We start from the raw sequence: 12473 nt of genomic DNA, 5'->3' as shown, positions 1-12473 counted from the left end.
AGAGACAGAGAGAAAGAGAGGAGGGGAAAGAGAGCATACCGATGTGTGTGTGAGCGCCAGTCAGAGATGAAGGAAGGAGAGAGGGAGCGATGGAGAGGTAAGCACTGGAGAGATAGAGGAAGAGGGGAACGTTCCAAAGCTTGTGGCTGACTGTGTGTCCAGGAAACATGAAGCGTAGAATGCGTAAGAACAGCCAATGTGTGAACACTATCTTACACTTCTGCAGAGAGGGGAAGGAATGGTTGATGTTCAGTATGGTAGGCTACATACCCGTAGAAAGAGCACAGAAATAGATAACCTCAGAATGTAGATATCAGGTACATGGAAAAGACTGGCGTAATATCTAGATTGACAGGAGAAAGGTCTTAAAATAGATTTTATCAGGACTGACCGATGGGACATATGACAAAGCTGTAATAGACTGCTGATTAGCCCTGTTGTGGTGTGGTGTGTGGGTGTGTGTTGTGTGTGTGTGTGGTGTGTGTGTGTGTGTGTGTGTGTGTGTGTGTGTGTGTGTGTGTGTGTGTGTGTGTGTGTGGTGTGTGTGGTGTGTGGTGTGTGTGTGTGTGTGTGTGTGTGTGTGTGCGTGACAGATTGAGAGGTCTTTATTAGCGCCCCTAGCTCTCCCCCCTGTCTGCGGCTCATTTATATGACATCATGAGGTATTACGCCTCCCCGTCAGGGGGCCTCCTTCTATCCAATTTAGTCAGGCTGCACTGAGGACGCCGTGGCAGCCCCAGGAGCCGCAGAGCTGCAAAACTCACACAACACACACACACACAACACACACACACACACACACACCACACACACACACACACACACACACACACACCACACACACACACACACACACACACACACACACACACACACAAACACACACATATACTATATAGAGATGTCAGGAGCCATCAGGACAGAGCAGGAATACTTTATTATCTTGCTGTCCACTCCTTATCGGCCATGACAGGTTCATCCACCGGCCGCCCCATGATGCGATCGATACCACTGACAGGACTGTGTGTGTGTTGTGTGTGGTGTGTTGGGTGTGTGTGGTGTTGTGTGTGTGTGTGTGTGTGCGTGTGTGTGTGTGTGTGTGTGTGTGTGTGGGTGGTGTGGTGTGGTGTGTGTGTGTTGTGTGTGTGTGTGTGTGTGTGTTGTGTGTGTGTGTGTGGTGTGTGTGGTGTGTTGTGTGTGTGTGTTTGTGTGAAGAGCGGGGGTGATGAACTCGCAAAGCAGAAATTATGATTTGCCCAAGTGTCAAAAACCCACGAACCCCCCACAGTCATATCATCACACACATGCTATTTGTATCTTTCTTCACACACACACACACACACACACACACACACACACACACACACACACACACACACACACACACACACACACACACACACACACACACACACACACACACACACACACACACAACACACACACACACACACCACACTCACACACAGACAGAGAGAGAGAATCCCCCAACGGTCTGAAGCAGGTGGAGTTGTTACCTGAAACAGTGTGTGATTGATGGGACAGTACAGATGGATCGTGCCAAAAACACAGGTCTGACACACGCGCGCACACACACACACACCACACACACACACTCGGACTAGCTGAGAAAGAGAAGAGAGAGAGCCGAAAGCGACAAAGGGGATAGAGACCTGAGAAGAGGGAAAATGGAGAAAATGGAACACATAAGAGAAGCATGACCTTCCATTATAGATAACATATAACTTCCTGAATATTGTCAATACCAGTGTACAGTACAAACAGTGTTTTCAATCAATCATCAGGCCTGTTTTTATAGACATATAGAGCATGGAGAGTTTCTCTGAAATGGGCTTGGATCGTGAGAGCTTTAAGGCTGAGATCAGTTTATCTATATCTAAAGAAACACACACACACACACACACACACACACACACACACACACACCACACACCACACACGCACACACACACACACACACACACACACACACACACACACACACACACACACACACACACACACACACACAAAGAAACTGGATATCAGTCACACCATTACACCTTCTACCGCATTGATATTAGACCTGTGCAATTAATGTTATCGCTATCACCATGCCCACACAGAGATTAGTGTATCCATATCTATAGAATAGAGAATGCCAAGACTGTGCAAAGCTGTCATCAAGGCAAAGGGTGGCCACTTTGAAGAATCTAAAATATATTTTAATTTGTTCAACACTTTTTTGGTTACTACATGATTCCGTACGTGTTATTTCATATGTTTGATGTCTTCACTATTATTATACAATGTAGAAAATAGTAAAGTTAAGAAAAACTCTTGAACGAGTGCTGTAGGTGTGTCCACATTCTTTGACTGGTACTGTATGCCTCATCACATTTCTGTCTCGGAGATCTACGGACTGTTCCTTGGACTTCATGGTATAGTTTCTGCTCTGACATGCACTGTCAACTGTGGGACCTTATAGAGACAGGTATGTTTCTATCAAGGATGATCAAAGGAAATTGGATCCACCTGAACTCAATTTGGAGTGTCGTAGCAAAGGGGGTGTGAATACTTATGTAAATTAGATATTTCATTTTCAATACATTTCACTTTGTCATTATGGGGTATTGTGTTAAGATGGGTGAAGAAAAAAAACTATTTAATCCATTTTGAATTCAGGATGTAACAATAAAATGTGAAATAAGTCAAGGGGTATGAATACTTTCTGAAGGCACTGTATCTGCCACTTCTTCTTTCTCGCTCGCTCCCTCTGTCTTTTGTTTCCCAATCCCCCTTTCCTTCTCTCGCTGTCTGACACTCTCTCTTTCATCATCTCTCTATCTTTCTCTCCCTTTCTCACTTTCTCTCTCCCCCTCCCTCTCTTATTTTCCTGTTCTCTCTCCCTCTCCCGCTCATTCTCTCTTTCATTCTTTCCCTCACCATTTCTCTCGCTGTCAGTCTGTCTCTCTCTGTCTTTCTATCCCTCTCTCTTTAACTGACTTAAAGGGTTATTCCATGCTACACACTAATCTGAAATTAAATCTCTAAGAGCAAAGAGTATTTTTCTCTGTGGTTTCTATCCTCTGTGATATGTGTTTCTGCAGACTCAAATAAAATACATTTTATTTACCACATGCTTCATAAACAACAGGTGCAGACTAACTGTGAAATGCTTACTTACGGGCCCTTCCCAACAATGCAGAGAGAAAGAAAATGGAGAAATAATATAAAAGTAAAACACGTAATAATAAATACACAATGAGTAACGATAACTTGGCAATATACACGGGGTACCAGTACCGAGTCGATGTGCAGTGGTACGAGGTAATTGAAGTAGATATGTACAGTACATATAACTAGGAATAACAAATAGTAGCAGCAGCGTATGTGACGACTCAGAAAAGGCTGTGGAAGCTTTGATGACACTGAGCAGGATTCTGACTGTTAGGGCTGGTCTTTGGGTGACAAGTGTACTAAATGTGACTCTACTTCTGACTCATCCGCTACGAGGGGATTGGGAATGGATGTTATATAGACATCCTGAAAGTGTGCCATATTCACTCTCTTTCTGACGGTGTATGTACAGTCTTTAGAAAGTACTCACACCCCTTGGCTCTTTCCACATTTTGTTGTGGTACAGCCTGAATTTAAAATCGATTAAATTTAGATTTTTTTTGTCACTGGCCTACATACAATACCCCATAATGTCAAAGTGGAATTCTGTTGTTCAACATTTTTACAAATTAATTTTAAATGAATAGCTGAAATGTCTGGAGTCAATAAGTATTCAACCCCTTTGTTATGGCAAGACTAAATAAGTTCAGGAGTAAAACAATTGTTAACAAGACACATAATAAGTTGTATGGAGTCTCTGTGTGCAATGATAGTGTTTAACATGATTTTGAATGACTACCGCATCTTATACAATACTCTGTAAGGTCCCTCGGTCGGGCAGTGAACTTCAAACACAAATCCAACCACAAAGACCGGAGGTTTTCTAATGCCTCACAAAGAAGGGCACCTATAGGTAGAACAACAACAAAAATCAGACATTGAAAATCCCTTTGAGCATGGTGAAGTTATTAATTACACTTTGGGTGGTGTATCAATACACCCCAAAACTACAAATATACAGGCGTCCTTCATAACTCAGTTGCCAGAGAGGATGGAAACCGCTCAGGGATTTCACCATGAGGCCAATAGTGACTTTAAAACACTTACAGAGTTTGAGGTCTGTGATAGGAGAAAACTGAGGAAGGATCAACATCAGTGTCGTTACTCCACAATACTAACCTAAATGACAGAGTGAAAAGAAGGAAACCTGTACAGAATAAAAATATTCCAAAATATACATCCTGTTTGCAACAAGCAACTAAAGTAATGCTTTTTGTCCTGAATAGAAAGTGTTATGTTTGGAGCAAATCCAACACAACACATCACTGAGTATCACTCTCTAAGCACAGGCAAAATCCCAGAGGAAAACCTGGTTCATTCTGCTTTCCACCAAACACTGGGAGATCAATTCTCCTTTCAGCAGGACAATAACCTAAAACACAAGGCCAAATCTACACTGGAGTTGCTCACCAAGAAGACGGTGAACATTCCTGAGTGGCCGAGTTACAGTTTTGACTTAAATCTACTTGAAAATCTATGGCAAGACCTGAAAATGGTTGTCTAGCAATAATCAATAACCAATTTGACAGAGCTTTTTTTTATATAATGGGCAAATGTTGCACAATTCAGGAATGGGTGTGAATACTTACGTAAATTAGATATTTCTGTATTTCTATTTCAATAAATTAGCAAACATTTCTAAAAACATGTTTTGAGGCTGTAGGTCAAGAGGTGTGAATACTTTCTGAAGGCATTGGTAGGTGCTCATTGTCCTTCTGACAATCTGTAGTTATTCACTCTCATACTATTCACTTCCTGTAATCCTTTTCTCTCACTATGGGTAGGTACTCACTCGCTCTCACTGTGTAGGTGATCAGTCTCTTTAGACTGGGTCCTCACTCTTTCTGACAATCTGTGTAGGTTTTTTCTCTCTCTAATTCTCTTTCTCYTTCTTTCTCTCTCACTCTCCTTGGTACATACTGTACTGTGTATCTATACCAGTACTGCTGTTCTGCCAGGCAGATGGACAGATATAGTGTTTCTCAGTATTAGATCTGATCACAGTGCCTTTGTGTTGCATTTGTTACCGCTCATCTCCTCCTCTCAGTCACTTAGACAGCACAAGCCTAGCTCTTTGTGCTTAAAGGGATTCTTTCGCTTAAATGGAAATGCTAAATGACTTGGAATAAAACAAAGGCATGAAAGAATACAATCCAAGGCAGAAAAAGAAGAAGGATGAATCAGAGATATTATGATTATAGATCAGAAGTGTAATAATTCCTTCAAAATATCGCCTGTGGTTCTATGTGGATTATACATGTACTGTATGTCTGTGGTTCTATGTGGTTATACATGTACTGTATGTCCGTGGTTCTATGTGGTTATACATGTACTGTATGTCTGTGGTTCTATGTGGTTATACATGTAGCTGTAGTGGGTCTGTGGTTCTATGTGGATTATACATGTACTGTATGTCTTGTGTTCTATGTGGTATATACATTGTACTGTTATGTCTGTGGGTTCTATGTGGTTATACATTACTGTATGTCTGTGGATTCTATGTGGTTATACATGTACTGTATGTCTGTGTTTCTATGTGTTATACATGTACGTATGTCCTGTGGTCTATGTGGTTATACATGTACTGTATGTCTGTGGTTCTATGGGTTATACATGTACTGTATGTCTGTGGTTCTATGTGGTTATACATGTACTGTATGTCTGTGGTTCTATGTGGTTATACATGTACTGTATGTCTGTGGTTCTATGTGGTTATACATGTACTGGTATGTCTGTGGTTCTATGTGGTTATACATTACTGTATGTCTGTGTTGTATGTTCTGTGGTCTATGTGTTATACATGTACTGTATGTCTGTGGTTCTATGTGGTTATACATGTACTGTATGTCTGTGGTTCTAGTGTGGTATACATTGTACTGTATGTCTGTGGTTCTATGTGGTTATACATGTACTGTATGTCTGTGGTTCTATGTGGTTATACATGTACTGTATGTCTGTGGTTCTATGTGGTTATACATGTACTGTATGTCTGTGGTTCTATGTGGTTATACATGTACTGTATGTCTGTGGTTCTATGTGGTTATACATGTACTGTATGTCTGTGGTTCTATGCTGGTTATTACATGTACTGTATGTCTGTGGTTCTATGGTGTTAACATGTACTGTATGTCTGTGGTTCTATGTGGTTATACATGTACTGTATGTTCTGTGGTTCTATGTGGTTATACATGTACTGTATGTCTGTGGTTCTATGTGGTTATACATGATTACTGTTTGTCTGTGGTATCTATGTGGTTATACATGTACTGTATGTCTGTGGTTCTGTGGTTTCATGTCTGGTATCTTATTTGTGTGGTTCCTATGGGTTTATACATGTACTGTATGTCTGTGGTTCTATGTTGGTTATACATGTACTGTATGTCTGTGGTTCTATGTGGTTATACATGTACTGTATGTCTGTGGTTCTATGGGTTATACATGTACTGTATGTCTGTGGTTCTATGTGGTTATACATGTACCTGTATGTCTGTGGTTCTATGTGGTTATACATGTACTGTATGTCTGTGGTCTATGTGGTTATACATGTACTGTATGTCTGTGGTTCTATGTGGTTTATACATGTACTGTATGTCTGTGGTTTCTATGTGGTTATACATGTACTGTATGTCTGTGGTTCTTATGTGGTTATACATGTACCTGTATGTCTGTGGTTCTATGTGGTTATACATGTACTGTATGTCTGTGGTTCTATGTGGTTATACATGTACTGTATGTCTGTGGTTCTATGTGGTTATACATGTACTGTATGTCTGTGGTTCTATGTGGTTATACATGTACTGTATGTCTGTGGTTCTATGTTGGTTATACATGTACTGTATGTCTGTGGTTCTATGTGTTATACCTGTACTGTATGTCTGTGGGTTCTATGTGGTTATACATGTACTGTATGTCTGTGGTTCTATGTGGTTATACATGTACTGTATGTCTGTGGTTTCTATGTGTTATACATGTACTGTATGTCTGTGGTTCTATTGTGGTTATACATGTACTGTATGTCTGTGGTTCTATGTGGTTATACATGTACTGTATGTCTGTGGTTCTATGGGGTTATACATGTACTGTATGTCTGTGGTTCTATGTGGTTATACATGTACTGTATGTCTGGTGGTTCTTATGTATGTGTTACTTATGTCGTGTGTTCTATGTGTTATACATGTACTGTATGTTGTGGTATTATGTGGTTATACATGTACTGTATGTCTGTTGTTCTATGTGGTTATACATGTACTGTATGTCTGTGGTTCTATGTGGTTAACATGTACTGTATGTCTGTGGTCTATTGTGTTATACAGTTACTGTATGTCTGTGGTCTATGTGGTTATACATGTACTGTATGTTCTGTGGTTCTATGTGGTTATACATGTACTGTATGTCTGTGGTTCATTGTGGTTATACATGTACTGTATGTCTGTTGTTCTAGTGGGTATACGATGTACTGTATGTCTGTGGTTCTAGTGGTTATACATGTACTGTATGTCTGTGGTTCTATGTGGTTATACATGTTACTGTTATGTTCTGTGGTTCTATGGTCGGTTATACATGTACTGTATGTCTGTGTTCTATGTGGTATACATGTACTGTATGTCTGTGGTTCATTAGTGGTTATACATGTACTGTATGTCTGTGGTTCTATGTGGTTATACATGTACTGTTATGTCTGTGGTTCATTGTGGTTATACATGTACTGTATGTCTGTTGGTTCTATGTGGTTTATACATGTACTGTATGTCTGTGGTTCTATGTGTGTATACAGATTACTGTATGTCTGGTGTTCATGTGGTTATTACATGTACTGTATGTCTGTGGTCTATGTGGTTATACATGTACTGTATGTCGTGGTTCTAGTGGTGTATATCATGTACTGTATGTCTGTGGTTCTATGTGGTTATACATGTACTGTATGTCTGTGGTTCTATGTGGTTATACATGTACTGTTGTCTGTGGTTCTATGTGTTATACATGTACTGTATGTGTCTGTGGTTCTATGTGGTTATACATGTACTGTATGTCTGTGCTTCTATTGTGGTTATACATGTACTGTGATGTCTGTGGTTCTATGTGGTTATACATGTACTGTATGTCTGTGGTTCTATTGTGGTTATACATGTACTGTATGTCTGTGGTCTATGTGGTTTACATGTACTGTATGTCTGTGGTTCTATGTGGTTATACATGTACTGTATGTCTGTGGTTCTATGTGGTTATACATGTACTGTATGTCTGTGGATCTATGTGGTTATACATGTACTGTATGTCTTGTGGTTCTATGTGGTTATACATGTACTGTATGTCTGTGGTTCTATGTGGTTATACAGTGATGTTACTGTATGTCTGTGGGTCTATGTGGTTTACATGTACTGTATGTCTGTGGTTCTATGTGGTTATACATGTACTGTATGTCTGTGGTTCTATGTGGTTATACATGTACTGTATGTCTGTGGTTCTATGTGGTTATACATGGTACTGTGTGTCTGTGGTTCTATGTGGTTATACATGTACTGTGTGTCTGTGGTTCTATGTTGGTTTATTACATTGTTACTGTATTGTCTGGTGATCTGGTGCACCCGGCTTAATCTTTATTGAAACACAAGCACATTGTTGATGTTGTTGTGTAATATAGATACAATGTTAGTGTCAACAAAAGTAATTTAGTGAGCTGACAGTGTCTGTCTGTCTGTCTGTCTGTCTGTCTGTCTGTCTGTCTGTCTGTCTGTGTCTGTCTGTCTGTCTGTCTGTCTGTCTGTCTGTCTGTCTGTCTGTCTGTCTGTCTTGTCTGTCTGTCTGTCTGTCTGTCTGTCTGTCTGGTCTGTTCTGTCTGTCTGTCTGTCTGTCTGTCTGTCTGTCTGTCTGTCTGTGTTGTGTGTGTGTGTGTGTGTGTGTGTGTGTGTGTGTGTGTGTGTGTGTGTGTGTGTGTGTGTGTGTGTGTGTGTGTGGTGTGTGTGTGTGGTGTGTGGTGTGTGTTGTCTGCCTGTGGTGGTGTGTTGTTGTGTGTGTGTGTGTGTGTGTGTGAGAGAGAGAGAGAGAGTGGGACAAGTGTGTTGTCTGTGGCTGCCACATCTGATGTATCCTGATGGGAAATTGTCTGGGTTGGCAGGCAGGAAATGTTCTCTCTCTCTCAAAAACCCAGCACCACTCGTCTCTGTGTCCGTTTATATATGTTTTGTCGTGGCGATAGTCATCTAATCTCCCTGTTACTTAGGCAAACAAACAGTCCATGGAACACTCAGTAGAGCTGACAGCAGCCAGTCTCTTTAACCCTTTATCCTACTGTCACAACATATTGCCTTCTCATTTATCCCATACGGCTCATAATCTATTCACATCACCTGTTCTCAAATTGTCACAAACGTGCCAAGGAACCGCCCCAGGTGTGTCTGATTCATTATGTGAAAACACCCTTCTGCTCCAAGTTCTCTCCAGCAGAAATATGCATTTCCCAAGTAAAGAAGAGTGTGAAAGAAGATGTTAATGGGAAGAAGGGATAATGAGAGAGATAGAGAGGTCCTAGATCGGCTAATTAGAGCAGGGCTTCATGAGTTCAAGGACGATTTTAATTTAGCAGATAAGATGAGGGGAGGAGGGGGTGAAAGGGGTGAGACGGGTGAGACTTCCAAGATCTTAATTACTGCATTGATTTCTCTGTGGTGCTGCCTCGGGGGAGGAGGGGTGAGGAGGGAGGTGGTGGATCTCTTTGGGAAGACCAGTCTTCTTAGCTGGAGCCAAGTTCATTTGACTCCGGCCAAAAGCTCTGCCCAGGTCAACTCTTTCCCTTTCAATTACTCAGACACTCACATAATGCATTCAGCTCGGGAGGAACCCTCTAAGCCCCAGGGATGGACACACACGCATGCACACTCTCTCTCTCTTTCTCTCTCTCCCTCTCTCTCTCTTTCTCACTCTCTCTCTCCCTCTCTCTCTCTTTCTCACTCTCTCTCTCCCTCTCTCTTTTATTCTCTAGACTCTCTAGATTCTCAAACTGTAACATGAAAACAATCATTTTTGCTAACCGTTGAGGAATTCTATCAAATAGGACAAAAACCACCTCCCAACCTCATTGTCAATTACTCTGTTTGACCTGGGTTCTACATCTACATCTCTTGAATGTTTTGAAGTAGGAACAGGCCTACTTTTGAATGCGGACTTGGAATAGTACTTTGTCTGTAGCACTGTGTGTGTTCGTGGTTGCGTATGTGTTTAGTAGCAGCAGTGTGGGGCAGTCCCGCTCTTCATGTGCTGAAATAGCAGTGAGCTGGATTTGAACCCATGCTGCAGTTGTATATATGTTATCTGGAGGCAACCTTAAAGGCCCACTACAGTCAAAAACATGATTTGCCTGTGTTTTATATATATTTCCACATTATGACGTTAGAATAATGCTGTGAAATTGCGAAAATTATGATAATACCTTTTTAGTATAGGACCTGTGTGAAAAGACTGCCTGAAATTTCAGCATGTTCTGGTGAGATGGAGTTTTGGCCTGCCTGGTGCCATAACCAGGCGATAAATGAGATAATAAACCAATARGATTGAGTTCTAAATCTCTCTGCCAATGACAGCTCATTTTCAGTTTTCCCCTCCTCACTTAGACCACTCCCAGACAGCCCTAGCAAAATTCTTGCTTGAGAAATTGCTCTTTGCTAAGAACCTATTTTTGTTAATGTTTTACAATTTTAATTGAAAACAATCACAGTAAGGTACTTAATTGTTACCAGTCTACTATTCCTGGTCACATCTGGATARAGGCAGGCACGCACGAATACCAGGGGTTATGAGTTCATTGGCAGCAGAAAGCCTATACACCCCTATCTAGGTGTCATTACAGTAATCTACAGGTGTGTGGATGAAGACCTCTCTGTCACGACTTGTAGCTACTCTAGACAGCTAGGCTRATCATAACACATTTATCAATTTTTTTTATTTAACTAGGTAAGTCAGTTAAGAACAAATTCTTATTCACAATGACGGCCTACCCCAGCCAAATCTGGACAACGCTGGACCAATAGTGCACCGCACTATGGGACCAATCACGGCCGGATGTGATTACGCCTGGATTCGAATCAGGGACTATAGTGTCGCCTCTTGCACTGAGATGCAGTGCCTTAGACCGCTGCGCCACTCGGGAGCCCATAACAATCTTTACATATAACGCATACTGAGAGAAGGCATTGATGCATTGCTGCAGATATACAGTGGAACATCCGGCTTTTAGAGAGGGAATGTTGTTGTGTATCAAACACAGAGTGTCCGCTCGTTACGGAAATAGTCACTTAGAGCTGATATGCAATTGATATGCTCGTTGTATAGATGTCTGTCTCCATATTACAACACAAACAACACTGTCACAGACACAGTGTGTTTCTGACTGATGCTATTACTGGGAGCTGTGGATGTAAGCGTAACCATGCTGTTACTGTAGCAGATCTGCCTGACTGACATGGCTGTTCATCCTATGATGCTACTCAKCCTGCACTGCTTTATACAAGTTTTCTGGAATAAGTCATGAATATATTTTTTTTTCTGAGAAAACAAGTCAATCTAAATATATTTTAGTAACTACTTACACAGAAAATGGAGTGTGGGTATTCTCTACATTAGATTGAACAGGACTGTTTCCCTCTCCCTTCTTGTCTAACATTTTCTCTTAACCCCTCACCCCTCTTTCTCCCTCCTGCATCTTCCTCTCCTCTTCCTGCAGTGGGATTCCATCAATGAGATGGATGAGTATTTCAGCCCCATCCACACGTACCAGGTGTGTAACGTGATGAGTCCCAGTCAGAACAACTGGCTGAGGACAGGCTGGATCGCTCGTGACGGAGCCAGGAGGATCTACATTGAGGTCAAGTTCACCCTCCGGGACTGTAACAGCATGCCTGGAGTCCTGGGAACCTGCAAGGTACAAGATGGAGGGGGGAAAGAGTAAGACAGGTGACAGAGGGGGAGAAGATTTAGACAAGGGTTCACCAACTTCCCCAATTTATTTATTTTTATTGTTGGACATTAAGATTGTAAAAACACCAGCAAATCAGCWCCAAGTGATTTTAATGTTGGAAATACTGTATGTTCCAAAGTATTCCCTCACATAATAGAGAGATCTACACTGAGTATACAAAACATTAAGAACACCTGCTCTTTCCATGACATAGACTGTCCAGGTGAATCCCTTATTGATGTCACCTGTTAAATCCACTTCCATCAGTGCAGATCAGYAGTTCCCAAACTTTTATAGTCCCGTACTCCTTCAAACGTTCAACCTCCAGCTGCGTACCAGGGTC

At 41.4% G+C, this 12473-nt stretch overlaps 1 protein-coding gene across 1 annotated transcript in view; it reads left to right on the top strand.

Annotated features, from left to right (window-relative positions):
* Nucleotides 1-12473, top strand: part of epha8 (eph receptor A8) — a 102322-nt gene that overhangs the window by 53172 nt on the left and 36677 nt on the right. The window contains 1 exon segment of the mRNA XM_070444838.1: nt 11897-12094. Coding sequence (XP_070300939.1) covers nt 11897-12094 — 198 coding nt within the window.

This window comes from Salvelinus sp. IW2-2015, linkage group LG1 (assembly GCF_002910315.2).
Source record: "Salvelinus sp. IW2-2015 linkage group LG1, ASM291031v2, whole genome shotgun sequence".
NCBI lineage: Eukaryota > Metazoa > Chordata > Actinopteri > Salmoniformes > Salmonidae > Salvelinus > Salvelinus sp. IW2-2015.
Note: the sequence above shows the minus strand (reverse complement) of the source record. Positions and strands in the feature narration are given on the sequence as shown.